At 67.8% G+C, this 24,920-nt stretch overlaps 5 protein-coding genes across 7 annotated transcripts; 3 read left to right on the top strand and 2 right to left on the bottom strand.

Annotated features, from left to right (window-relative positions):
- Positions 1-87: 87 nt before the first annotated feature.
- Positions 88-5,688, top strand: LOC121082170 (integrin alpha-5-like; the record flags this gene model as incomplete). Its single annotated transcript, XM_040581513.1, has 10 exons — positions 88-217; positions 295-374; positions 1,019-1,099; positions 1,186-1,291; positions 2,128-2,280; positions 2,811-2,918; positions 3,209-3,322; positions 3,900-4,001; positions 4,347-4,469; positions 4,767-5,688. Coding segments are annotated over 10 exons (1,066 nt in total), but the record flags the coding sequence as incomplete, so codon positions are not given.
- Positions 5,689-7,049: 1,361 nt separating this feature from the next.
- LOC121082172 (zinc finger protein 385A-like) lies at positions 7,050-13,438 on the top strand. Its single transcript, XM_040581515.1, is given in 10 exon segments — positions 7,050-7,167; positions 7,415-7,523; positions 8,436-8,534; positions 9,011-9,155; positions 9,230-9,288; positions 9,290-9,449; positions 9,851-9,945; positions 9,947-10,018; positions 10,464-10,556; positions 10,988-13,438. Coding segments are annotated over 10 exon segments (1,143 nt in total). The 5' UTR covers positions 7,050-7,087; the 3' UTR covers positions 11,219-13,438.
- Positions 13,439-13,731: 293 nt separating this feature from the next.
- Positions 13,732-16,850, bottom strand: COPZ1 (COPI coat complex subunit zeta 1). Of its 3 annotated transcripts, none has more exons than XM_040581517.1 (9): positions 16,731-16,850; positions 15,749-15,817; positions 15,351-15,432; positions 15,148-15,239; positions 14,797-14,852; positions 14,396-14,473; positions 14,246-14,297; positions 14,072-14,110; positions 13,732-13,823 (listed from the first exon to the last, which is right to left on the bottom strand). In XM_040581517.1, the coding sequence occupies exons 1-9, from the start codon at positions 16,746-16,748 to the stop codon at positions 13,776-13,778; spliced, it is 534 nt and encodes a 177-aa protein (XP_040437451.1). In that variant the 5' UTR covers positions 16,749-16,850; the 3' UTR covers positions 13,732-13,775. The 3 variants fall into 3 exon arrangements, with proteins under 3 accessions (XP_040437451.1, XP_040437452.1, XP_040437450.1); XM_040581518.1 differs by having other exon boundaries at positions 14,267-14,297; XM_040581516.1 differs by lacking the exon at positions 16,731-16,850 and having other exon boundaries at positions 15,749-15,853.
- A 2,238-nt stretch (positions 16,851-19,088) lies between these two features.
- On the top strand, positions 19,089-21,244 carry LOC121082169 (transcription factor NF-E2 45 kDa subunit-like). The gene is made up of 4 exons (XM_040581511.1): positions 19,089-19,194; positions 19,343-19,439; positions 19,780-19,896; positions 20,336-21,244. Exons 1-4 carry the CDS (start codon positions 19,089-19,091, stop codon positions 20,976-20,978), a joined length of 963 nt encoding a protein of 320 aa, XP_040437445.1. The 3' UTR covers positions 20,979-21,244.
- A 1,256-nt stretch (positions 21,245-22,500) lies between these two features.
- LOC121082171 (heterogeneous nuclear ribonucleoprotein A1-like) lies at positions 22,501-24,914 on the bottom strand. Its single transcript, XM_040581514.1, has 6 exons — positions 24,896-24,914; positions 24,561-24,632; positions 24,193-24,367; positions 23,465-23,587; positions 23,318-23,380; positions 22,501-22,816 (listed from the first exon to the last, which is right to left on the bottom strand). Exons 2-5 carry the CDS (start codon positions 24,600-24,602, stop codon positions 23,325-23,327), a joined length of 396 nt encoding a protein of 131 aa, XP_040437448.1. The 5' UTR covers positions 24,603-24,632; positions 24,896-24,914; the 3' UTR covers positions 22,501-22,816; positions 23,318-23,324.
- Between the last annotated feature and the right edge of the window lie 6 nt (positions 24,915-24,920).

The following is a 24,920-nucleotide window of genomic DNA, read 5'->3' as shown; positions in this document are numbered from 1 at the left end:
CATGGAGTGGGTGCATGGGGGTGTCCGCAGGGGTGGGGTGGGTGCGCAGGGGTGGGCATCTGTGGGTGCCCTGTGGGCCCCCCCCAGTGCCATTGCTTCTGACACATCCCCCCCCCCCCCTCAGAACTTCTCTGCACTGAGCTGTGAGCTTGGGGTGGGCAACAACTCGAGCCCCCTCATCTGCGACCTGGGCAACCCCATGAAGGCGGGTGCCAGCGTGAGTGGGGGCACGGGGGGTGGGGGCATGTGGGGGTGTTGGGAGGCCCAGCGTGACCCCTTCCCTTCTGCCCGCAGATCTGGGGGGGGCTGCGCTTCACTGTCCCCCACCTCAGTGACAGCAGCAAAAGCATCCGCTTTGAGCTGCAGATCCGCAGGTGAGGGGACCCAGCTGGGGCACCCTGGGGTGGGGGGTCCTTTCTGGGGCACCCTGGGGTGGGGGGTCCTTTCTGGGGCACCCTGGGGTGGGGGGGTCCTTTCTGGGGCATCCTGGGGTGGGGGGTCCTTTCTGGGGCGTCCTGGGGTGGGGGGTCCTTTCTGGGGCACCCTGGGGTAGGGGGTCCTTTCTGGGGCACCCTGGGGTGGGGGGTCCTTTCTGGGGTATCCTGGGGTGGGGGGTCCTTTCTGGGGCACCCTGGGGTGGGGGGTCCTTTCTGGGGCCCCCTGGGGTGGGGGGTCCCCCCTGGCACATCCTGGAGTGAGGGTCCTGGGAGGGGGCAGTCCTAGCTAAGGGATCACGGTGGGGCATCCTGGTTGGGGGGGGTCAGGGGAGATCCTACCGGGGGGGCACTCTGGCGTGGGGGTCCCACCTTGGGCACCCTGGGGTGTTGGAGGTCCAACCTGCCACGTCCCACCCGGGACCTTTGAGGGGAGTCCCACAGGTGTGTGGGGGGGTCCCATTCAGACTTGGGGAGAGGGTCACACCGGGGCTCAGGCTTGCGGGGGTCTCTGGGGAGGGGTGTGCCCCCAGGGCCAGCAGCCGGGGGGGCGCATGCCGTGACCCCTCCCCGTGTGCCGGCAGCAAGAACGCCAACAACTCGCAGAGCGAGGTGGTGACGGTGCCACTGGAGGTGCGGGCAGCCACCCGCCTCTCTGCCTTCGGGTGAGTGCCACCCCCGCTGGGGGGTCCGAGGGGAGCACGGGGTGCTGAGCCCTGTCCAACCCCCCCGTGCCTCTCTGTGTCCCCAGGGTGTCACGGCCTGATGTTGTCATTGTCCCTGAGGGAGGCTGGACAGCTGAGCAGCCACCCCGGCGGCTGCAGGACCTGGGGCCACCCGTGGAGCACATCTATGAGGTGGGGGGTTCCCTGGGTCCCCAACCCTGAAGGTCCCTGTCCCTGACCCCCGGGGGTCCCTGTGTCCCCAGCCCCAGGGGTCCCTGTGTCCCCAACCCCAGGGGTCCCTGTGTCCCCAACCCTGAGAGTCCCTGTGTCCCCGACCCCCGGGAGTCCCTGTGTCCCCAGCCCCAGGGGTCCCTGTGTCCCCAACCCTGAGAGTCCCTGTGTCCCCAACCCTGAGAGTCCCTGTGTCCCCGACCCCAGGGGTCCCTGTGTCCCCAACCCCAGGGGTCCCTGTGTCCCCAACCCTGAGAGTCCCTGTGTCCCCGACCCCAGGGGTCCCTGTGTCCCCAACCCCAGGGGTCCCTGTGTCCCCAACCCTGAGAGTCCCTGTGTCCCTGACCCCAGGGGTCCCTGTGTCCCCAACCCTGAGAGTCCCTGTGTCCCCGACCCCAGGGGTCCCTGTGTCCCCAACCCTGAGAGTCCCTGTGTCCCCGACCCCAGGGGTCCCTGTGTCCCCAACCCCAGGGGGTCCCTGTGTCCCCAACCCTGAGAGTCCCTGTGTCCCTGACCCCAGGGGTCCCTGTGTCCCCAACCCTGAGAGTCCCTGTGTCCCCGACCCCAGGGGTCCCTGTGTCCCTGACGCCAGGGGTCCCTGTGTCCCCAACCCTGAGAGTCCCTGTGTCCCCAACCCTGAGAGTCCCTGTGTCCCCCGACCCCAGGGGTCCCTGTGTCCCTGACCCCACGTGTGTCCATGTCCCCGTGCCCATGGGTGCCCCTGTGGGCGCCACGTCCCCATGCTGTGGGTGTCACCCCACGCTGCCATGTGTTCCCCCCCCCCCCGGTGCCATCAGGTAGTGAACGAGGGTCCCAGCGCCATCAGCCACGGCACCCTGGAGCTGAGCTGTCCCCTGAGCTACCGGGGCCACCCCCTCCTCTATGTCACTGGCCACTCGGGACCCCGCAACTGCTCCACCAGTCACCCTCTGGACAACCTGCGCCTGGCGGTGCGCCCGCAGGGAGGGGAACTAGGGTGCTGGGGACATGGGGTGGCACTGGGAGATGGAGGACTGGAGAGTACTGGGGACACTGGCTGGCACTGGGAGATGGAGGAATGGAGGGCGCTGGGAGGTGGTGGGGATGTTAAGTGACACTGGTGACACTGGGAGATGGAGAACTGGGGGGCACTGGGGGCATTGGGACGTGGTGGGGGCATTGGATGGCACTGGGGGGCACTGGGGGCATTGGGACGTGGGGGGGGCATTGGATGGCACTGGGGACATTGGGTGACACCGGGAGATGGAGAACTGGGGGGCACTAGAGGGTGCTGGAGACACTGGGTGACACTGAGTGGCACTGGGAGATAGAAGACTGGAAGGCACTGGAGGGTGCTGGGGACATGGGGTGACACTGGGGACATGGGGTTGCACTGGGACACCAGTGGCAGGGGGAGGTTGGGGGTGGCAGGGCCTGGCCCTGGGTGCCCGCAGGGGTGGCCGCAGGACAGGGCTGTCCCCAGAGCTGTGCCCTCCCACAGGAGCAGGAGCAGAGCCCTGAGGCACACGGGCTGCAGCGCCGGGACACAGGGGACGTGGTGACCAGGGACACGCGGGGCAGCAGCCCCCCTGCACCCCCCTACACCCTGGTGAGTGCCCGCACGTCCCTGTGCCCACGTCCCCTCTGCCTGCATGTCCCCGTCCGTGTGTGTGTGTCCCAGCCCTGTGGCACCCCCAGCCTGGCACGTGCCCCCCGAGGTGTGCTGTCCCCACTGCTGTGCTGGGTGTCCCCAAGGGGGAGGATGTCTGGGGGGCCGGGTGTCCCCAAGGCGGGTGACACCTGGGGGGGCAGCTGTCCCTGCTGTGGATGATGTGGGGGCGTGACCTGGCTGTGGGTGACATGGGTGTCCGTGCTGTGGGTGACACGTGGGGGTCACAGGGGTGCCCCGAGGCCGAGTGCTTCCGCCTGAGCTGCCCCATGGGGGGGCTGGAGAAGCAGCAGCGGGTGAGCCTGCGCCTGGCCTTCCGTCTGTGGGCCCCCTCCCTGCGGCAGGTGAGACCCCGGCACCCTCCCGAGACCTCCTGGGGCCCTCCCCGAGACCCCCCCTGGGACTCCCTGACATGAGGCCCCCTGGGACCCCCCCAGGCCCCCCCCTGGATCCCCTGACATGAGACCTCCTGGGACACCCCCCCCAGGCCTCCCTGGAACCCCTGGGGACCCCCCGGGGACCCTCCAGGACCCCAACACAGGCATCTCCCTCCCAGCACCCACACCAGCCCCTGGTGCCTCCAGCATCCTGAGCCCATCCTGGGACCCACCTTGCGCCGCAGCCCCCCAGGGTGGGTGCCCTTGTCACCAGTGGGGGGGGAGGGTTAGCGGCTGCCCCGGCACCACAGTGCCCATGTGGGTGCTGGATGCAGGAGCCTGTGAGTGCCCTCGGGTGCCCGTGGGTGCCCACGGGTGCCACGTGGGTGCCTTCGGATGTCAGTGGGTGCCCCGTGGGTGCCCGTGGGCGCCATATGGGGGCCCTCGGGTGCCCACGAGTGCCATGTGGGTGCCCGTGGGTGCCCCATGGGTGCCATGTGGGTGCCCGTGAGTGCCCAAGAGTGCTGATCAACGGGTGCTGCAGCGGGAGGCGCGGGTGCAGGCGCTCCATTGTGAGGCTGAGTACCGGGTGCTGCGGCTGCCGTACCGCATCTGGCCCCAGCACTACCCCAGCCAGCGCCTACAGGTGATGGGGGGGGGGGATGGGGGGGGACGGACACACAGGGGGCACCCTGGGCGGTGGGGTGGGGGTTGGAGCTACCATGGGTGTGGGGGTGATACTGTGGGTGGTGGGTGACCCCATGGGTGGCACTGCGCGTGATGCTGGGGGTGGCAGGTGGGGACAGGACTGGTGTGGCCATGGGGTGACACCATGGATGACACTGTGGGTGGCAGGTAGTGACAGGGCTGCAGTGGGTGGTGGGTGAGTGTGACCCTGTGGGTGATGCTGGGGGTGGCAGGTGGTGATGGGGCTGCAGTGGGAGTGGGGTGACCCCACAGGTGACCTCATGGGTGGCGCTGTTGGTGGCAGGTGTTGACAGGGCTGCAGTGGGCACGCGCCGAGGGCGGCCACGGGGTGCCAGTGTGGGTGGTGGTGCTGGCAGTGCTGCTGGGACTGCTGCTGCTCGCCCTGCTCTGCTACGGCCTCTACAAGGTGGGTCTAGGGGGGGGCACGGGGGGGGCACAGGGGCCATGGGGGACACAAGGGACATGGTCTTCACGAGAGGGCACAAGGGACATTGGGGGGGGACGGACGTAGGGGGGTGGGTGCAGGGACATGGAGGGGTGCAGCAGCATGGGGGGGGGCACAAGGGACATGGTGGGTGCACAAGGGACTTGGGGGTGGCACAGGGACATGGGGGGGGGGGGGGGGCGCCGGTCCGTAGAGGTCCCAGGGGACATGGGGGGCAGGGATCCACCCTGACACCCCCCCCAGCTGGGTTTCTTCAAGCGCTCGGGGCCCTATGGCACGGCCATGGAGAAGGCGCAGCTGAAGCCCCAGGCGGCCTCGGAGGCCTGACGGGGCCCCGCACCACCGGTGTCACCCCACCGCACTGTGGGCCGCGCACCGCCGGGCACTGCGCCAGGACAAGCACTGCCGGGCTGGGCACCGACGCACCGGGTACCCCCGTACTGGGCACCACCAACACGCTGGACACCATCGTGCCGGCTGGCAACAGTCCCAGCACTGCTGGATTGGGTCCCACCAGGACAGGCGTCACCACTGGACTGGGTACCACCAGCACAGGCGTCACCAGCCGGCTGGGTGCTGCCACCACCGGCACGTGGGGTCATGCCAAGACGGTCACCGACACGCTGGACACCACTGTGCTGAGCGGCAGCAGCCCGGGCACAGCCACCACGCTGGGCGCAGCTGCCATCAGCTGGCACAACCTGCATGCTGGGCACAGCCACCACACCGGGCACCGGCACACCCCCGCCACGGTGTGCACCGCCGCCGTGCCAGTGGCATCGCTGCTGTGACTGGCATTGCCACCCCGGGCACCGGTGCCATGCCAGTGACATCACTGCTGTTACTGGCGTTGCCACCCTGGGCACCAGCACCGCAGCCAGGACACCGGTGGGATGGACAACACACGGCCAGGCACCGTCACCGCGCCGGGCGCTGGTGCCAGCATCATCAGTGCGCCTGGCACAGGAGTGGGGGACACACACCATGTGGCAGTGTCACCCTCCGGCAGTGGTACCTGGCCACGGTGGCACCCAGCACGTGCTGCACTGCCCGTGCCCCCCACCATGGGCACCTCACTTTGCACTGACCCTGCACCCGGAGGCAGGGGGGGGGACGACACACGCAAAGCCGCCCCCCCATGTCCCCGGGGCGTCCCCGTCCCCTGGCCGGGGGGTGGGGGTGGGGGGGTGGGGGGGGGGAGGGATGGGGGTTGCACTAGCGCTGGGGGGGCCAGGGGGCACAGGCAGGCGCCGGGGTGTGTGTGTGTGGCTTCAGTTTGTATTTAATTTGGAGGGGGGGTAACCTCAGGGCCCCCCAATAAATGTGTCCAACCCAGAGCTGTGGCATGGGGGGCACAGGCGTGTGTCAGGGTGGGGGAGCACATCCATGTCATGGGGGGGGCCGTGTGTGTGTGTCAGATCAGCAATGGGGGGAGCACACGCATGTGCCAGGCCGGACATGGGAGAGCACACGCGTGTGCCAGGCCGGACATGGGGGAGCACACGCATGTGCCAGGTCGGACATGGGGGAGCACACGTGTGTGCCAGGCCGGACATGGGGGAGCACACGCGTGTGCCAGGTCGGACATGGGGGAGCACACACGTGTGCCAGGTCGGACATGGGGGAGCACACGCGTGTGCCAGGTCGGACATGGGGGAGCACACACGTGTGCCAGGTCGGACATGGGGGAGCACACGCGTGTGCCAGGTCGGACATGGGGGAGCACACACGTGTGCCAGGTCGGACATGGGGGAGCACACGCGTGTGCCAGGTCGGACATGGGGGAGCACACGCGTGTGCCAGGTCGGAGATGGGGGAGCACACGTGTGTGCCAGGCCGGACCTGGGGGAGCACACGCGTGTGCCAGGCCGGACCTGGGGGAGCACACGCGTGTGCCAGGCCGGACCTGGGGGAGCACACACGTGTGCCAGGCCGGAGATGGGGGAGCACACGCGTGTGCCAGGCAGGGCACGGCTGAGCGCCCACGCGTGTGCTGCGTGTCGGGTGACACCATTACCGCCCTCATTAGCAGCCGGGACGCGTCGGCATCAATAATTCATCCCCCCGCGGCACGGCGGGGGGGCCCCGGCGCCACGAGCCCCCCCCAGGCCTGTGCCCTCTCCCTGCACACCCCAGCCCCCCCCCCCTCCCCCAGCACCCCAGCAAGCACCCCCAAAACCCCGCCTGCACCCCCAGCCCCGCCAGACGCCCCCAGCCCCCCTAGACACGCCCCCCCCTCCCCCCGGTGCCGCAGCCGCGGGCCGGCGCGCGGCGGCGGGGGGGGCGGCGGGGGGGGGGGGTTGGTGTCGTCGCGAGGCGCATGTGCGGGGGGGTCCGAGTCGGGGGGGGGCACGTGCCCACCGTAGCCCCACGCGTGTCCCGGCCCCGCAGGCTGTGGTCAGGCGGGGGACGCGGGAATGTGAGCTGGGGGGGCGGGGGGAGGCACGGGGGGCTGCGGGGGGGGCACGGGGCTGTTCCCCTCCGCCGGGGCTCCCCGCGGGGCAGGGGTGGGGCAGGGTGGGGGCCCGTCCCCATGGCAACCGACCGCCCACGCGCGGCCCGCCCACGCGTGTCCCGACATGTGCGCGCGCCCGCGCGCCTGTGCGCGTGCGCGGCGGGCCCGGGGGGACACGCGTGGCGGGAGGACGCGCCGGGACACGTGAGTGACCGCGGGAACGCTGCGGGGGGGGTGGGGGGGGGCGGCGAGTGGCGAGGAGGGGGAAGCTGCGGGTGCCATGCGTGACCGGCGACACGCGTGACCGGCGACACGCGTGTACCACGCGCCTCCAGCTGCCCCCCCCGCCGCTGCCCCACTTCTGCGCGGCGCCATTGGCCGGGCCGGGCGGGGGGCGCCAGGAGCCGCGGGGGGCGGGAGCGGCCGCCCCTCACCCTGTGCCCCCCCCCAGGCCGGGCCGGGCGATGCTGCGGGCCCCGGGGCCGCTGGGGGCCCCCCCCGGCCGCCTCCTGCTGCCCGACGCCGCTGCCGCCCTGCGGCTGCTGCCGCCGCTGCCCGCGGTGAGTCCGGCGGGGCCGGGGGTCCTACGGCGGCCGGGAGGGGTCACCGCGCGGGCCCGCCCCCTCCCGGCCGCCGTACCACCCCCCATCCCCCCCCCCCATCCCCCCATCCCCCCCCCCCCCCCCGCCGCACCGGGCCCGCCGCCGCGCCGGGGGTAAGGGGGAGCGGGGGGGGGAGCAGCGGCCGGGACCCCCCCGGGCTGGCGGGGGGGAGCACAGCGGGGGGGGGCACCGGGGGGAGCACGGCGGGGCCGGGCGGGCGGGCGAGGCCGGTCCCCCGGGGTTGGGCAGGGAGAGATTCCTGAGCCGCTACGGAACAGGGCGGGGGGGGGCTGCCCGACCCGGCAGACACAGCCCCCCCCGCGCCCCACAGCCCCCCCCCGACGGCACCCACCATGCCTTACAGCCCTGCCCAGCACCCGCAGCCCCCCACAGCACCCTCTATGCCTCACGCCCCCCCCCAGCGCCCCCCCATGCCCCACCACCCCTGTCCCAGCACCCCCAGCCCCCCCCCAGCCCTGCCTGTGCCGCGCAGCCCCCCCCCCATGCCTTACAGCCCCCCGGCTGGCACCCGCAGCCCCCCACAGCACCCCCCGGCAGCACCCCCCGTGTCTTACAGCCACCCTCCCGGCCCCACAGCCCCCCCCCCCCAACCCTCTGCCCCACGGTGACCCCAGCACCCCCATCGCCCCCCATCGCCCCGTGTGCCCCAGGGGTGGCTGGGGGCTGCTGGGCGCTTGGGGGGGGTGGGGGGCTTTTGGGGAATTTGGGAGTGTGGCTGCCGGGGAGGTTTGCGGGTGTGGGAGGGCTCTGGGGAGGCTCTAGGAGATTTGGGGGTGCGGGTACTGGGGCTTTGGGGGGTTGGGGGTGCGGGTGTGCCCCCCCGCAGGACGTGACCCCCCCGTGCGGCAGATGGAGCCGGTGCCGAAGGCCGTGCTGGGGGCGGCGCTGGGCAAACCCCGGCGCCCCGTCATCGCCTGCAGCGTCTGCCAGATCCGTTTCAACTCTGAGGTGAGACCCCTGGGACCCCCCTCAAACTCCTCAGGGCCCTCCCCAGATACCGGGAACCCCCTCAATCCCCCCGGGACCCCCTTCAGCACCTGGGACGCCCCCCCCCAGAACCTGGGAACCCTCCCAGGCACCCAGGACCCCCCATCCCAGGTGCCTGGGACCCCCTTGGGCACCCACAACCAGACCCCTCCCGTGTCCTGTGTCCCTAGGGTGGGGGGTCCACAGGTTGGTGGTCCTGGGGTGCTGTGTCTCCAGGGTGTCCTATGTCCCCAGAGTGAGGGTCTCTAGAGCTGGGGGACCCTTGGGTGCAATGTCCCCCAATTTGGGAGTCCCTAGGGCGGGGGTTCCCAGAGTTGGGGGGACACGTGGGTGCCATGTGCCCAGACTTGGGGGACCCCAGGGCGGAGGGTGCCCAGGTTGGAGGTCCCCAGAGTGGGGGTCTCTGCAGTGACCCCCGGCGCCCCTGGTGTCCCCAGAGCCAGGCGGCAGCACACTACCAGGGCAACCGGCACGCGCGACGCCTGAAGGGGCTGGAGGCCACCCGTGCCCGCCGTGGGGGGGACACCACAGGGACCCCCGGCCCCGTGCCCACCGCAGCTGGGGAGATGCCTGACAGCACAGGTGGGTACCTCCGCCCCTTGCCCTCCCACCTGGGGGTCCCCAGGGTACCCTGTTAATTCTCTCCGTGCCAGCAGGTGACCAGCCCCCAGCACCTGCAGCCCCCGGTGCCCCTGGGCCCCCCTCGCCTCCCGTTCCCCCCCCCGGCTGCAGCTGCAGAAGCAACAGGGGGGGCGCGGGGGGGGGCGGGGGGGTCTGAGGAGGAGGAGGAGAAGGCAAAGGCGAAGCGGCTGCTGTACTGCGCCCTGTGCAAGGTGGCCGTCAACTCCCTCTCGCAGCTGGAGGCCCACAACAAAGGTGGGGGGACGCGGGGTTGGGGGAGCACAGGGGGTTTGGGGGACACAGGGGGCACGGGGGGGGGTCTGTGGGATGGGGGGTGGGGGCACAGGGATGATTGTCAGGTGGCACTGGGGGATGCTGGGGGTGCAGGTGGGTCCTGGGTGTCCAGAGCAAAGGGGGGGGCACAGGGGGCTCTGGGGGACACAGGGTCCTGGAAGGTGCCAGTGGGGGTGTTTGGGTGCAGAGGCTCCTGTGGGGGGGTCCCAGGAGAGTCTCTGGGTGCAGGGGGGTCTGGGGGTGTTTGTGTGTGGTTCTGGGGTGCAGGGGTTCCTGGGGAGGTCCCAGCAGGTTCCTGGGGTGCAGGGGGTCCCAAGGGGGGTCCGGGGCACAGGGTGACACACCCCCCCCGCCGTGCACAGGGACAAAGCACAAGACGCTGGTGGAGGCACGCAGCGGCCTGGGGCCCATCCGCGCCTTCCCGCGCCTGGGGGGGGCTGCGGGGACCCCCCCCAGCTGAGGCCCCCGAGCGCTCCTTCCACTGCCAGATCTGCAACGTCCGCCTCAACTCTGAGCTCCAGCTCAAGCAGGTACCCTGGGCCCCCCGAACCCCTCCCCCTGGGCCCCCCATACCCCCTCCTCAGGCCCCTGTGAGGACCTTCCCAAACCTCCCCCATCCCGGTGGGACCCCCCCCAAGAACCTCATGGGACATCTAAAACCCTTCTGAGCCCCCTGGGACCTCCCCCCAAGCCCCCTCCAACCCAGCTGAGCCCCCTAGGACCACCCCACCTCCCAAACCCTTCTGAGATCTCTCCAGAACCTTCCAAACCCCCATGAGACCCCCTAGAACCCCCACAGATGCTCATGGGACCCCCCCAAACCATTGTCGGACCCCAGACACACCCCCCTCCAAATGCTTTTGGCACCCCCTAGCCCCACTTGGCTCCCCTAACTGCCCCCCTTGGAGGACCCCCTGCCCCAGCATGCCCCCCTGCCAGACTCCTGGCCCCCTGCTGAGCCCCCTCTGCACCCAGCACATCTCGAGCCGGCGGCACCGGGATGGCGTGGCTGGAAAACCCAACCCGCTGCTGAGTCGCCACAAGAAGCCCCGGACCCCCACGGAGCTGGTGAGTGGGAGGCTGGGGGGCACAGCGGCCATAGGGTGCCCACAGGGTCTCCTGGGGTTCCCATGGGGGAGTGGGGGCCTCAGGTTATCTATAGTGTGTCCTGGGGGCGTCCTGTGGGGCAGGGGTGGGTGTGGAGGTATCTGTAGGGTGTCCTGGGGGTGGTAGTGGGGGTGGTGGGTGGGCCGGGGTATCTATAGGGTGTCCTGGGGGTGCTGTGGAGTGGTGGGTGGGCTGGGATATCAGTAGGGTATCCTGGGGGTCACGTAGGGGGCAAGGGTGTGCTTGGGTATAGGGTGCTTAGAGCTATCTCTGGGTGACTGTAGGGGCTGGGGGCACTGGGGGTAGCTGTAGGGAACGTTGTAGGGCAGGGGAGGCACTATAGGGTGCCAGGGGGTGCCCCCCATCTCTGACACCCCCCCTCACCCCTGCAGGCACCGCTGCCCTTCCATAAGGAGCTGCCGAAGGCACTGGCTGGGGGGGGGCTGCTGCCACCCCCCCTGGCCCTGGCAGCTGCCGCCGCTGCCATGGCTGCCCCACCGCTGGCACTGCGCCCCCCTGGGCCCCCCCTCCTGCCCGGGCCTCCCCTGGCACCCGCCCTGCTGCGCCCCGCCCCCGGGCCCCTGCGCCCCGCCCACGCCCCCCTCCTCTTCTCCCCGTACTGACACCAGCAACCGGTACCCGACCCCATGGCAACCACCCAGTAACCGGTACCCAACCATCACCCCCTGGCAACCGGTATCTAACCATAACCCCCTGGCAACCGGTACCCAGCAACTGGTGCCCAACCATCCCCCGGGGCCCAGCGGCTGTTACCTGGCAACCATCACCCAGCAACTGCAACCAGCATCCACCTGGCAACGGTCACCTGGCAACCCCACAGCACAACGCGGTGACCGTTGTCAGACAACTGGGCAGTGGTGGTTACTCGGCAACAGCACAGGCAACAGCACACAGCAACCATCCCAGAATGACTACCGGCAACAGTATCCTAGCAACCAGCCACCAATGGTTACCCAGCAACAGAACCTGGAATTCTGCGTGGCAACACCCCCTGGCAACAGGATCTACCCACCCAGCAACCTGCCTGGCAACAGTTACCTGGCAACCTACCCAGCAACCTGCCTGGCAACCGCCCAGCAAACCCCCCAAGCAATGGTTAGTTAGCAACCCACCTGACAATGGTTACCTGGCAACGGGACTGGCATCCTGCCTGGCAACGGGCACCTAGCAATGGCTCCTAGCAACTCTCTGAGCAGTGGTTGCCTGGCAACCAAGAGATGTTTACCCAGCAACGGGACCCAGCAGCAGTTGCCCGGCAATGGGACTGGGCCCCGTGCCCAGCAACGGTCACTTGGCAATGAGCTGCAACTGCACCCAGCAATGGTTACCTAGCAACCGTGCCCATCAGTGGTACCTGGCAACGGGACCTAGCAATGATGACCTGACAATGGTTACCCGGCAACGGGACCCAGCAACCACACACGGCAACGGTACGTGGCAACAGTTATCTAGCAATGGTACTTGGCAACGGTTGCATAGCAACTATGCCTGGCATCCGCACCTGACAAAGGGACCTGGCAACAGTGCCCGGCAACGGGCCTTGGCAGCTGCACCCGGCAACTGAGCCCAGCAACCACCCCCTGACAACCACCCCTGGCGATGGTACCCAGCCACCGCCCCAGCAACCACCCCTGGCAACCCTGCCTGGTGATGGTACCCAGCAACCGCCCTGGCAACCCCCCCCCAGCAACGCCCCCGGTGATGGTACCTACCAACTGACCCCAGCAACAGGCTGCGCCCATCAACTGTCCCCTGGCAACAGCCCCCCGATTTGCCCCACCACCCCCCTAGCTGCTCTTTGGGCTCAGCGATGATTTTTTAACTGGAATTGGGATATTTGGCAGGAAAATTATGAGCCCCCCCCCCACACCCCCCGGCCCCACTGCACAACTCCCATGGGGACGGGGACCCCCAGCGCCCCGGGGTGGGGTGGGGGGTTCGGGGGGGTCCCCAGTGCCCCCTCCTGGCACCTCAGGGATCTGCTAAGCAATCAGTGATGGCTCGCAGGGCAGGGAGCCCCCCAGCCCCGGGGTGCCCCCCCCCACCCCAAGGGTGCCCCCCCCCCAACCCTAAGCCATGACCTCTTGCACTGAGGGCAGTGAGCCCCGCACACGCCCCGGGGGGGGGCACCCATCACCCCCCACCCCGGGGCCCCCCTCCGGGCCCAGCCCATTGCAATAATGCGGGGAGGCTGGGGCACCCCCCCACCCTGTAAATAGCACCCACCCCACCCCCAGGTACTGCCCCTCAAGCACTGTGCTCTCCCCCCCGCCCCCAACCCTAGTACTGCCCCAGGCCCCCTGGCACTGCCCCATCACTGTGACCCCCCCCCCCGTCCTTAGTGCTCCCCCCCAGCTCAGCACCCCCATCACTGTGACCCTGCCATCCTTGGTGCCCCCCACTATCACTGTGCCCCATCCCCAGCCTTACCGCCCACCACTGTGCGCTGCTATCACTGTGCCCCTCCTTGTAATCACTTCAGCCCCCCCTGCCCCTGACTTGGCACTGCCCCTCCCATCTTTATCGCCACAACCGGCACTGTGCCCACCCCCACCCCCCAAACCTTGCACTGCCCCCCACTCACTGTACACACGCCCACACACCCTTATTGCCCCTCTCACCCACTTGGTACTGGCCCCCCATTTTATTAGTGCCCCCCCCCAAGTCAATACTGTGATTTAAGCAAAGCAATAGCAAGCCGGGGGTGGGGGGTGGGGTGGGTATTGAGGGCGGGGCACAGGGCCCTGTTACCCTCCCCCGTATCTCCCTGTCCCCATGTTGCCCCCTGCCCTGGCTTTGCCCCAGTAAATTACAACGTTTGAGCTCTCAGTCTCGTGTCTGGGGGGTGTCCAGTGGGGTTGAGGGAGTCCCCCACACATGTGCCCCCCCCTCCCCCACACATGTGCCTCCCCCCCGCCCCTCTTTGTGTATCCTCACAGCCCTGCTGTGCCCTCCAAGGACATGCGTGTGCCCGTGCCCCTGCCCCTCAGGCAGGCAAGAGACACCCCCTCACTGAGGGGGGACACCAGACCCCCCCCATTCCACCAGGACCTGGAGTCCCCACCCCCAACACAGACTGGGGTGGCGCAGGGAGAGACGAGGCGGCAGACAGGAGTTACTGGGGGGGAATGGCATGTTGGGGGGCCACGGGGGGCCACGCTAGCGCAGCAGCGACCACTTGATCTGCTCCTTTGCTGACTGCAGCACCTGTGGAGGGGGGGTGGCAGCATCGAGTGTGGGGCACCCATGGGTGCTGGCGGGGCCCAGCAGCACCCATAGGTACCAGGGTAGGGAGAGGGGATGTGGGGAGCTGTCCTGGGAAGGGGGGAGTCACTGGGATGTTGGGGAGGGGCCAGGGGCATCCAGGTGGCTCTTGAGGACTAGGCAGCTGCCCTGGTTGGGGGGCTTAGAGGTGGGAGGGGGGCACTGCCAGCCCTGGAGGGGTCAGGTCCTACCTGTGACACCGTCTGCTCCGTGAGGGGCACGTCCTCACCCTGCAACACACAGAGGTGGGTGACCAGGGCAGGAGTGGGGCACCTACTGCCCCCTCATCATCTCCCCGTTCCTCACTGTGCACCCCCCCCAGCCTCCGTGTGCCCCCCCTGACCCGCCCCCCCCCTGCCCCGTACCCGCACAGCCACGCGATGTACCACTTGCTGGGGGTCACTCTCCAGGACAACGCTGGTGGGGGAAACAGAGACCTGTTAGCACCCAGCACCCCTTCCCCAGGGTCCCTGGGGGGGACAACAGACCCCAGCAGGGAGTACACAGACACTCACCCGCCATCCACGATCTCGTCCACGGCCAGGAAGAGCCCCTCCATGTTCTCCAGCAGTGCTCGCTTCTCCACGTTCTTCCTGGGGGGGCTCTGCCTGCTCAGCACCCAGAGCCACCCCCCACCCCCCCCAGGCACCCAGGACCCCCTGAAGTGCCTGATGGGCCTCCCCAGGATGTCCCTGCTGCGTCCCCCCAACCCATACCGGAGCCCACTAGAGCTCCCTGGGGCCATGGGTGCCTCTCCAGAAATATGGGTCCCCCCCAGGAATATGGGTCCCCCCCCAGGAATATGGGTCCCCCCCCAGGAATATGGGTCCCCCCCAGGACACCATGTACCAGCCCCTAGGACCATGGGTGCCCCTCAGGAACCCCCGGGTGCCCCCCCGCCCCGTACCCATCGTACCGCAGCATCTGGCTGAGTGAGTCGAAGAGGCAGTTGAGGACAGCCGTGAGCATCAGCTGGGGGACAGTGGGGTCACATGGTGGCACTGCCTGACGGGCACCTTGAGGTGGCCCCTCACACCTGATGCCACCTTCTGTGTCCCCTCCCTGCCCCAGGACCTTTCTGGGTGTGTCCTCTGTGTCCCCTGCCCTGGTACCTGGTACAGCCCCCAACCTCCCATCACACACACCCTGCCACCCCAGTGTCCCTGACCCACCACCTCTGGGTGTGTGTCCTCTGCCACCCCTGGGTGCCCCCCCCCCCCAGCATCCCTGGGTGCCCCCCCCAGCATCCCTGGGTGCCCCCATCCACCTCGTTCTCATGGGAGCTGCCGATGACGTAGAAGTAGAGGTCGATGCTGCTCTTGTAGACCACGGTGAGCCCCTCGAGCAGCGCGATCTCGCCTGTGGGCACAGCCTGGCGTCACCCCTGCAGACCCCCCTGCACAGCCCTGCTGTCCATGGGGCTGGCAGCCCCCCGCAGGGGACACACATCCCCATCCCGAAAACACGCACTGTCGGTGCGGTGGGTCTTGTTGAAGATGTTCTTTTCAAAGGCTTTCTGCTCCTTGGCACTGGGGTACGTGTCATCGTAGTACTGCAAGGACAGCAGTGCATGGGGACCTGGGCCACCCACCCCAGCCCCAAGGAGCCCCCACAACCTGCTGTAGGCCACCAACCCTGTCCCCATGCCCCGGTCCCTGCCCTGTGCCACCAAACGTCCCCCCGTCCATGCCATGTGACACCCCAACAGCCTCCATGTCCCTGCCGTGTATTGCATCCCAGCCCTCCCAGTGCCACCAAGTGTCCCCACACTGGTGCCCCCCCGTCCCCATGTCTCCCTGGGGTGGCATCCCCACACTGCCCCCATCCCCACAGTCCACATGTCACCATCACCCCCTTGGGCCCCTCACCTTGGCGAAGAGCCGGTCACCATCATTGTCCAGGATGATGACGGCTTTGACGGTGTAGAGGGACGGCTCCTGCGGGGACACAGCCTCCATCATCTCGCTGCCACCCCGTTCCCAGGGACATGGACACCCCCAGCCCAGCAGGGGGAACACCCTGCGGCACCACAACACCCCCTTGTCCAAACACTGCCTCGATGGCACTAAGGACATTGGGAAAAAGTGTGCCCAGCACCCCTGTCCCGGTCAGGGGGTCCTGGGCGGTGGCTGCTGCAAGGCCAGGCTGGGGAGTCCCTGCCCCCCCCTCTGTGTCCCCATCCCTGTCCCTGTGTCCCCGTCGATCCGGGTGCTCCCAAGCTCCCGGGACCAAGTTCTGTGATGCACTGACTGCCTGTAGCCACAGCCGGAGTGTAGGACAGAACCTCGCCCCGGGCGCTGCTAGGCCACAACCGGCCACCACCGATGGCCACCAAAGCCACCACCAATGGTCGCCACCAGCCACCACCGATGGCCACTGACAGCCACCCCCAGTGGCCACGGCCACCCCCAGCAGGTCCCCGTGGGGTTGGTTACCCCGGTGCCACCCTGCGAGTTGTCACCCCCGAGGCAGGACAAGGCCACCACGGGGGCGGGGGGTGTGTGTGCACTGCCACGCCCACGGGCGGGGAGGAGCCCCCCACTTCGTCCCCAGTTACTGCACGGCGCCCCCCACTGACCCTCACGGCGCCCCCCATTCACCCCCCCCCCATTTACCCCGTGTCCTCCCCCTTCACCCCCCCCCCCCCATTTACCCCTGTGTCCCCCCCACTCACCCCCCCACGCACCGCACCGGCCCCTCCGATTCACCCACTGCCCCCCCCACTGGCACCCACACTTACCCGGTGCTCCCCGGCCCCCGCCTTACCCATCACTGCCCGCCCCGGCCACGGCCCCGCCCCGCCCCCTGGCCCCGGCTCTGGCCCCCGGCCCCGGCCCCGGCGCCCCGTACCAGGATCAGCGCCTCCATTTTGCGCTCGCCGCTGCCGACGTGGAGCCGGAAGAGGGGCCGCCGTTCATTGGCTGCTTGGCTGCCAATCACGCCGCCGGGCACCGCCTCTCCGGCCTGACTGGACGAGCCCGGGCCGGATCAGACCAATCGTTGAGCGCCTGCGGGCGGAGGGCGGACTGGTCTTTCCCGCCCTTCCCGAGGCGGTCGCTGATTAGAGACACATACCGTCCGTCACTGACACGCCGCACTCCCGGAAGCCGAGGGGGCGGGGCAGTTCCCATGGTGACCAGGGAAGCGCTGACGTCACCCCTTTGCCGGGCTCATCCCGTGATTGGTCGGTTAGCCAGACACGTGGCCGGAAGCGGTTCCCTTTCAGTCCATGGCCACACCCCTAATAGGGTCATGAGCCCCTAATGGGCGGGATGACTTGTGACCTTTGGCCTCTCTGGGGTCGGGAAGGGACACAGGGGGACATGAGTGGACGGGGGGGGACGACACGGGGGGGGGGGGACCGAGGGGGCACATGGGGGATGTGAGTAGGACACTGGGAACATGCGCGAGGGGGCTGGGGGGCCATGGGATCGCAGGGGGGCCAGGCGAGGGGCAGGGGCTGTGGGGGGTTGGGCACGGGGCCACCCGGATGCACTGGATCCCGTCGATAGCGATGCCGGGGGGGGGGGGGCCCTGCCTCCCCACCTCGTCCCCAGTGTGGCCTCCCCTTCATCCCCCACAGCCCCACCCTGTCTCCAGTGTGTCCCCCTGTGTCCCCCCGCCACACACACCCCGTGCCCCACCCCGGGACACCGCAGGCGGGTTCCTGTCACTGCCCCCACTCCCTGCTCCCCTGGACCCAGTTGTGTCCCCATCCCTGTCCCTGTGTCCCCTTGTACTTGTCAAGCCATACATGTCCCTCCTTTTGTGTCCCCAAGTCTCCATCCCCGTGCCTCTCATCCTGCCCCCAAGTCCCCTGTCCTTCTCCCCCCCCCCTACTTCCCTCCCGGGTTCCTGTCCCCCCCCTCTTTGTCCCCAGTGTCCCTAGGGCGGGCACCCGCGTGCGGCTGCGCTGGGGGCTGGCACTGCCACGGCCTGGCCTGTGTCCCTGCGTCCCCACATCGCATTTCTGTGTCCCACGGCCCTGCCCTGAGCACAGGGCACCAGGTGGGTCCTGCCACGGGGGCACACGCGCGTGCAACGGGGTGGGAGGTATGCATGTAGCAGGGGTGAGGCACGTGTTGGCATGTGCCCAGGGACTGGGGTATTGGTGCACACATGTTGTACAGGGAGGGAGTACATGTGTGCCTGCGTGTTGGGGGGGGGGTGTGTTACACATGAGCCCAGGGGTGTTGGTGCACACATGTGCCCAAGGGTCATGGTATCAGTGCACAAGCGTGTTTGGGGGGGTGCACACACGTGCCAGGGCACCAGAGAAAGCTTGTGCCCACATGTTGGTATGTTTGTGCATGTGCTGATGCATGTGTGTGTCCAGGAATTGGGGTATTGGTGCATGCATGTTGCATGGGATGGGGCCATGTGTCAGTGTGTTCATGCTTGTGTTGGCAGCCGTGCGTGCCCAGGGGTCGGGGTGCTGGTGCCTGTGTGTGCTTGGCTATCAGCACACATATGTTCCCAGGGCCTGGGGTGTTGGTGCACACACGTGCACTGAGCGGTATTAGTGCATGCCAGGAACTGCTGCATATGTGTTCAAGGAGAGAGCAGGCGTGTGCCACTGCATGTAGGTGCTGTGTGTTGGTGCTTGTGCACGTGTGCCCAGGGATTGGGGTATCAGCACACACATGCCCACAGAGGGAGCCAGGGCACCAGAGCACACAGATGCCCGTGTGTTGGTGTGCCAGCGCCATGTGCCTGAGGACCACAGGATCGGTGCGCGTGTCCCGGGAGGGAGCTCACCTGCGCTTGGGCAGGAGTGTGCTCAGGGGTCGGGGTGCTGGTGCTCACATGTGCCCAGGTGTGTGTGCAGGTGCAAGCAGGGTGCAGGGCCGGCAAACACAGGCAGGGTGCAGGGCAGGCAGGGAGCAGGCAGATGCAGGCAGGGAGCAGGGTAGGCAGGGCGCAGGCATGGTGCGGGGCAGGCAGGGAGCAGGGCAGGCAGGACACAAGCAGGGAGCAGGGCAGGCAGGAGACAGGCAGACGCAGGCAGGGTGCAGGCAGATGTGGGCAGGGTGCCAAGCTCCTGTGGGGTGCTGGCACCCAGCCCCAGCTCAGCCCCAGCCGGAAACAGCCCCAACGGCTGCGGCAAGAAGGGGGGGGTAGGGGGTGAGGGGGGCACCCTCACCCAACCCCTGCCTCCAGGGCCCTGCAATGTCATTGCGGGGAGCCCTGGGCGCTGTGTTAAGGGTGATGGGGGGTGACATAGGGTGGGTGACAGCCAGCTGCCCACGGGGGGGGACACACATCCGTTGGTCCTTGTGCAACGTCCCAGCGTTGGGCAACGGGGTGGCGCAAGGTGGGTGGTGCCCGGGGGGGGGCCCATGGGTTGGGGACACCCCCCCCCAATGTGGAGGGACTCCCCACGCCCCACCCTATCCCCAGCTGCACCCCGAAAGCAGAACTGGGAGCCGGAAGGGACCCGGGTGCCCTGCGGCAGGGATGAGGGGGCAGTGGGTCCCCCCCCTCCCCGGTGATAACCCGTTATCTGGGGTGGCAGGAGGCAGCGGCGGCTGCTGCGGCTCCGGCATGGGGGACCCCGAGGTGAGCCGGGGGGGGGGGGGGGCGGGGGGGGCGGAGCTGGGGCAGGGGAAGGGACCTGGCGTTCTGGGCGGGGGGTGGCGTGTGCCTTGGTGGTCACAGGGAGGGGGTGGTCACAGGGGGCTGAAGGTGTCTGGGGGTCCGTGGTGAGCCTCAGGGCGTCTCGGGGGATGGGGGTGTCTGGGGATGGTCGCGGCGGCTACCGGGACCCGAAGGGGGGGTGATGGGGCTCCAGGATCCCGGGGATGGGGGGGTGGGGGTGGGTGGTGGTAGTGGGTGGGACGGGGCGGGGCCAGCGCCCGCCCGCAGCCAATCAGCGCCAGCAACGGCCCGTGTCCCGTAGGCGCTGGCGGCTCTCGGGGAAGCGGGTGGGCGGGGCCTGTCCCTGGCCCCGCCCCCGCCCGGCCCGGCCGAGGTGGAGCTCACGTGGCAGGAGATCCTCTCCCTCAGCGAGCTCCAGGTGCGCGCGCCGCCCCGCCCCCCCGCGTCCCCTCCCCGGGACCCCTGTCCAGCCCGAGGGCCGCTCCCACCGCGCCCGCGGAGAAACCCCCCACGGTACCCACCTTCCCCTGGGAGACCCCCCCCATAGCACCCAGCTCCCCCAGACCCCGTCCCACTGCAGCCCCCTTCCTCAGGAGACCCCCATTGTACCCCCACATTGCACCCACCTCCCTGGGAGAACCCCCCCCATGGCACCCACCTTCCCCTGGGAGACCCCCCCCCCCATGGCACCCACCTTCCCCTGGGAGACCCCTGCTGCAAGCCCCCCTACTGCACCCACTTCCCTGGGAGACCCTCCCTCCATGGCACCCACCTTCTCCTGGGAGACCCCCATTGTACACCCCACCCCCATCCCTCCACCCACCGCCCCCCATCACACCCTCCCTCTCCCCCCACAGGGCCTGGACATGGTGGCAGACACCCCCATCGACCCCTCCCCCTTCTGCTCGGTCCCACCCCCTCCCCCTTACACCCCCCTCCCCCCTCCACCTCCCCACGCCCTCCCCCCGCCCCCCCTTCGCACCCCCCTTCCCCCCGCCTTTCCCCACCCCGCCCCTACCGACATCGTTCCCGGCCGAGCCGCCTGCCCACCCAGCCGCTCGCCGGGATGCCCGGCGGGCCTCAGCCCTGGCGCTGCCCATCGGCCCCGAGGCCATTGTCAACCTGCCCGTGGAGGACTTCAACGCGCTGCTGGGGCGGGCCCGGCTGTCGGGGCCGGAGCTGGCGCTGGCGCGGGACATCCGCCGCCGCGGCAAGAACAAGGTGGCGGCGCAGAAGTGCCGCCGGCGGAAGCTGGAGGCCATCGCACAGCTGCAGGCGGAGCTGGGCAGCCTGGGCCAGGAGCGGGAGCGGCTGCTGCGGGTGCGGGGGCAGGCGGAGCGGGCGCTGGGGGCCCTGCGCCGCGACCTGGCCCACGTCTCAGCCCAGGTGCTGGGGGCGCTGAGGGATGGCGCCGGCAACCCGCTGCCCCCTGAGTGCTTTGGGCTGCGCCTGGCGCCCGACGGGGAGCTCAGCCTGGAGAGCCCCGGGCTGGGGGAGTGAGGCGGGGTCCTGTATCCAGCAGGGAGCGAGGGGGGCTTGGGTGCCATCCTGCACACACCCTCCCCCCCGCCTCCACGAGCCCAGGGGGACCCTTGGGTTCTCCCACAGCCCCATCGAGCCCAAGGATGCACCCCGGGTCCTACACCCTGTGGCGTCCCTTCCCCCCCCGTCCCAGGGGGCATCCCTATTGCCTCCCAGGGCACTCGGCCCTCCCCAGCTGCAGGTGACACCCCTGTAGAGGCAATAAACCGTTTGAGGAGGGGCCAGCCACTGTGTTGCGTGTGTCACTCATTACCTCCTGCCCCAGTGCCCTGGGGTGACACCTCACTGCCACCTCCCCTCCTTGTCCATCCGCCCAGGGCAAGGAGGTGTCCCCGCATCACCTCCCTTGACCCAAAGAGGCATCCCCATTACTCCATTCTGCCCTGGGGTGCCATGTTCCCATCAGCCCCATGCCACCTCCTGTCCCTGTCACTGCAGGGTGACATGTGGCTCTCACCTTCCCTGTGGTGCCCCAGTCCTGGTGTCCCCAAGACCATATTCCCCCAGACCCGAGGTCCCCCAGCAGTCACCTCCCCAGTGCCACCCTCTCCCCAAACACTCCATCCCCTCCACCTTTGTCCCCTCAGTCTCCATCACTTCCCCATGCTTGTCCCTATTACTATGTCCTACCCCTATCCTGTCGCCTTCGTCGTCCCTTCCCTATCACTGTCCCCTGACACCATCCTGTCCCCTCCATCTCTTCCCCACTCGTCCCCTCCACCTCCATCCCCTTCCCACCTGTCGCCTCTGTCTCCATTTCTTCCCCATCGCTGTCCCCTCTATCCCCATTCCCTGTCCTGTCCCAGTTCCATCCTGTCCTCCAACCCTATCCCACCCCACAGACAGGACACACTTACAAAAATACCCTTTTTTTATTTACAAGGTCCCTGACCTGTGGCAGTGACACCTCCCAGGTGGCAACAGGCTTCCGCAGGTGCTGCAAGGAAGGGGAAAGCCATGAGGGGGGGCAGCCCTGGCCCCAGAACTGTCACATGTGTCCCCTCACACCCCCCGTTGTGTGTGTGTATCCTGCTCACCTCTGCCAGTGGCCCGCAGGCTCCTCTCCCTTTGCCGGCAGCTCCTACAAAAGCGAAGGCAGGCATTAGTGACCTGGCAGGGGGCCTGGGAGGGGACAGGGACGTGGGGACACACACACACACAGAAGCTGCTCTTACCTACAGCGTCCCTGCCCTGCGCTCTGCGGTGCTGCGAGGGGGGAGAGCTTGGGGGAGCCAACGCCAAGGGGACACCCCAGGGACAAGGAGGGGGCAGCCGAGCCTGAAATGGGGGGTTACGGGGCCCATGAAGGGCAAAATGGGGCTGGGGGTACGTGTGTGGGGAGGTGGTGGTGGGAGGGAAGAGCCTGAGCTAGACTGTGCTGGGCATGGAGTGGGCAGGGACAGGCTGTGCCCCACAGCAGCTGACACCAGAGTGGCGTAGAGGTGAGAAATGTAAATATATGTATATAAAAAAAATAATTAAAAAAAAAAAAAAGACACATTTATTTAGCGTCATGTTGTGTTACAGTTAGCGATCGACAGCACGGGCGCGCAAATAAAACCGAGGCTCCCGGGAGGCCTCGTCGGAATGCTTCCACGGCACAGAAAACTAAAATAACCTGTTGTACAATTAGTCACAAACACAGTCCTGTTTCGCAAAGGAGACTTCTGTCTAACACACGTCTTCATGGAGCAGCCACCCCCCGCCACAGCTGTGAGTGGGCGAGTTCACAACTGGTGTAACCTGCAGCTTCCCTGTCCCTTCTCTGGCTCGCCTCTCCCGCTAAGCTTTGTTTCCTGTTGAATAATATGGAATAAAGTTAATCTAAACAGCCCCGCTCCAGCTGCCACTTCGAGGGTGTTGGGCAGCTTTTTTTTTTATTATTTTAACCTTTCTTAAAAATTTTTCTTCTACAAATTTCTCTTGATTCCCTCCTGGACATTTTTTCTTTTTAAATTTCTCCTCTCCCAAAATTTCTCCTCCCAAGATTTGTTCTCTCCCTCTCCCAAAACTTGTTCTGTCAAATTTGCTCCCTCTCTTCAATTCTCTCCCTCTCTCAAAACATCTCTAAATTCTCTCCCTCTCAAAAATTTCTCTAAGATTTCCTCCCTCTCAAGATTTCTCTAAAATTTTATCCCTCCCTCTCATGGTTTCTCTAAAATCTCCTCCCTCTCTCAAAAGGTCCCCCCTCTCTCAAAAGGTCTTGCCCTTTTTTTTTTTTTTTTTGACATTTCTCTGCTAAAACTTCATCAACTGCTGTCAGAACAGCTTGCCTGCTTCGTGGCGGACGCCCTTACCTGGGTGTTAAAACCTCCTGCCGCCGCCATAGCTGCCGCCGCCGCTCGAGCTGCCGTAGCCGCCTGCGAGAGGGGAGGGTTAGAGAACATTCCAGCAGGGCACTAAGCACCTTCGGGGGCTGCACACAACCCCCCTCGGGGACTTACCGCCACCATATGGCCCCGAGCTCCTGCCCCCGAAGTTGCCCCCCTTCATGGGGCCAAAATTGGATGACTGGTTGTTGTAACTGCCAAAATCGTTGTAGTTCCCCCCACCGCCGAAGTTGCTGCCTGGTGGGGGGGGAGAAAGAGGCAGGGTCAGTGCAGGGAAGGCGGCAGCAGCAGGGGGGGTGCAGGGGGTGAGTGTCTGAAGGGGTTAATGGGGAGCCCAGAGGCATCCCATGGCTGGGGGGCGCTTTAATGGGGAGCCCAGAAGCAAGAGGGGGTTTAAAAGGCAGCCTGGAAGCATTTAGGAGCTTGGGGGGTTTAGTGGACAGCCTAGAGGTAACCCATGGTTATAGGGGTTTAACAGGGAGCCCAGAAGCACCCAGGAGCCTTGGGGTGATTTCAAGAGGGAGCCTGGGGGTCCCCAAGTTGTGGGGTATTTAATGGGGAGCCAGGGGGCACCCCACAGCCAGAGAGAGGATTTAACAAGGAGCCTGGAGGCCGGGGAGGGGCTAACTGGGAGCCCAGAGGCACCCAAGGGTGCAGGGGGGGGTTTAATTGGGAGTCTGTATGCACCCCACTGTCAAGAGTGGGGTTTAGCAGGGAGCCCAAAGGCACTGGGAGCTTTGAGGTTATTCCACTGGGATCCCAGAGGCTGAGGAGCAGGGGTTAACTGGGAGCCCAGAGGCACCCCACGGCCAAGAGGGGATTTCAGGGGCCAGGGATCTCACCTGTGCCTGCTTCAGAAAGGCCATTCCGCACGGCAAGCGCGGGTCCCCGGGCAGGACGCCGTCCTCCGCTGCCGCCGCCAAAGCCCCCCCCCGCCGTTATTATAGCCATCATAGGTGCTGCTACCGCCGTAGCCCCGGTTGCCGCCGGAGTAGCCGGGGCCGCTGCCGCCGTAACCTGGGGGAGAGGAAGGAGGGCGCTGAGCTCCAAGGGCCGCCCCGGCGGGCGCGTGGGGGGCCAGGCTCCGGGTTCGGCAGGGCGGTGGGCTGCGTCCGCTGTCTGGGCCGGGCCACGGGGCCGGCTGGCGTCCTCGGCGAGCGGCTGGGCGCGTTGGCCGCTGCCCGTCGGAGAAATCCCGCTCTGGCCTTACCGTCATTGCCAAATCCATTATAGCCGTCTCCGCCGCCGCCATAACCGCCACCGCGGCTGCCACCAAACCCACCTGAAAAGAACAAACCGTTGTGGTTCAATCCGTCCACGCGGGGGCCGGGCGGTTTAGAGCTGCCGGAGAGAAAAGTTCGGGGTGCCGAAATCCCGGCGTGGAGGGAGGAGGAGCGGTGCTCTGGCTGGGCCGAGGGGGGGCCGGGAGCCGGAGCGGTGGCAGCCGGAGCGGCGGCGGCGTTTTGGGCTAGGTTTTGAGCTGCGTCTCGAGCCGGCGGCGTCCCTTGGGGCTGGCAGCCGGACGGGTCCCGCTGAACCACTTACCACGGCCGCCGAAGTTGCCACCGCG

The sequence above is a fragment of the Falco naumanni genome, unplaced genomic scaffold (genome assembly GCF_017639655.2).
Source record: "Falco naumanni isolate bFalNau1 unplaced genomic scaffold, bFalNau1.pat scaffold_390_arrow_pat_ctg1, whole genome shotgun sequence".
In the NCBI taxonomy this organism is placed as follows: Eukaryota; Metazoa; Chordata; class Aves; order Falconiformes; family Falconidae; genus Falco; species Falco naumanni.
Note: the sequence above shows the minus strand (reverse complement) of the source record. Positions and strands in the feature narration are given on the sequence as shown.

Excerpts from the sequence above, each read along its gene's own strand:
- COPZ1 (XM_040581516.1), bottom strand. The coding sequence starts at position 15,841 with ATGATGGAGGCTGTGTCCCCGCAGGAGCCGTCCCTCTACACCGTCAAA. Across the intron at positions 15,240-15,350 it reads CAAGACCCACCGCACCGACA|GCGAGATCGCGCTGCTCGAG; the intron begins GTGCGTGTTTTC and ends CTGTGCCCACAG. Across the intron at positions 14,298-14,395 it reads GACGAGATCGTGGATGGCGG|CGTTGTCCTGGAGAGTGACC; the intron begins GTGAGTGTCTGT and ends TTCCCCCACCAG.
- LOC121082169 (XM_040581511.1), top strand. The coding sequence starts at position 19,089 with ATGGGGGGTGACATAGGGTGGGTGACAGCCAGCTGCCCACGGGGGGGG. Across the intron at positions 19,195-19,342 it reads GGGCAACGGGGTGGCGCAAG|GGGGCAGTGGGTCCCCCCCC; the intron begins GTGGGTGGTGCC and ends GGCAGGGATGAG. Across the intron at positions 19,897-20,335 it reads TCTCCCTCAGCGAGCTCCAG|GGCCTGGACATGGTGGCAGA; the intron begins GTGCGCGCGCCG and ends CTCCCCCCACAG.
- LOC121082171 (XM_040581514.1), bottom strand. The coding sequence starts at position 24,602 with ATGGCGGCGGCGGAGACGGCTATAATGGATTTGGCAATGACG. Across the intron at positions 23,588-24,192 it reads CCTTTCTGAAGCAGGCACAG|GCAGCAACTTCGGCGGTGGG; the intron begins GTGAGATCCCTG and ends CCCCCCCACCAG. Across the intron at positions 23,381-23,464 it reads CTCGGGGCCATATGGTGGCG|GCGGCTACGGCAGCTCGAGC; the intron begins GTAAGTCCCCGA and ends CCCCTCTCGCAG.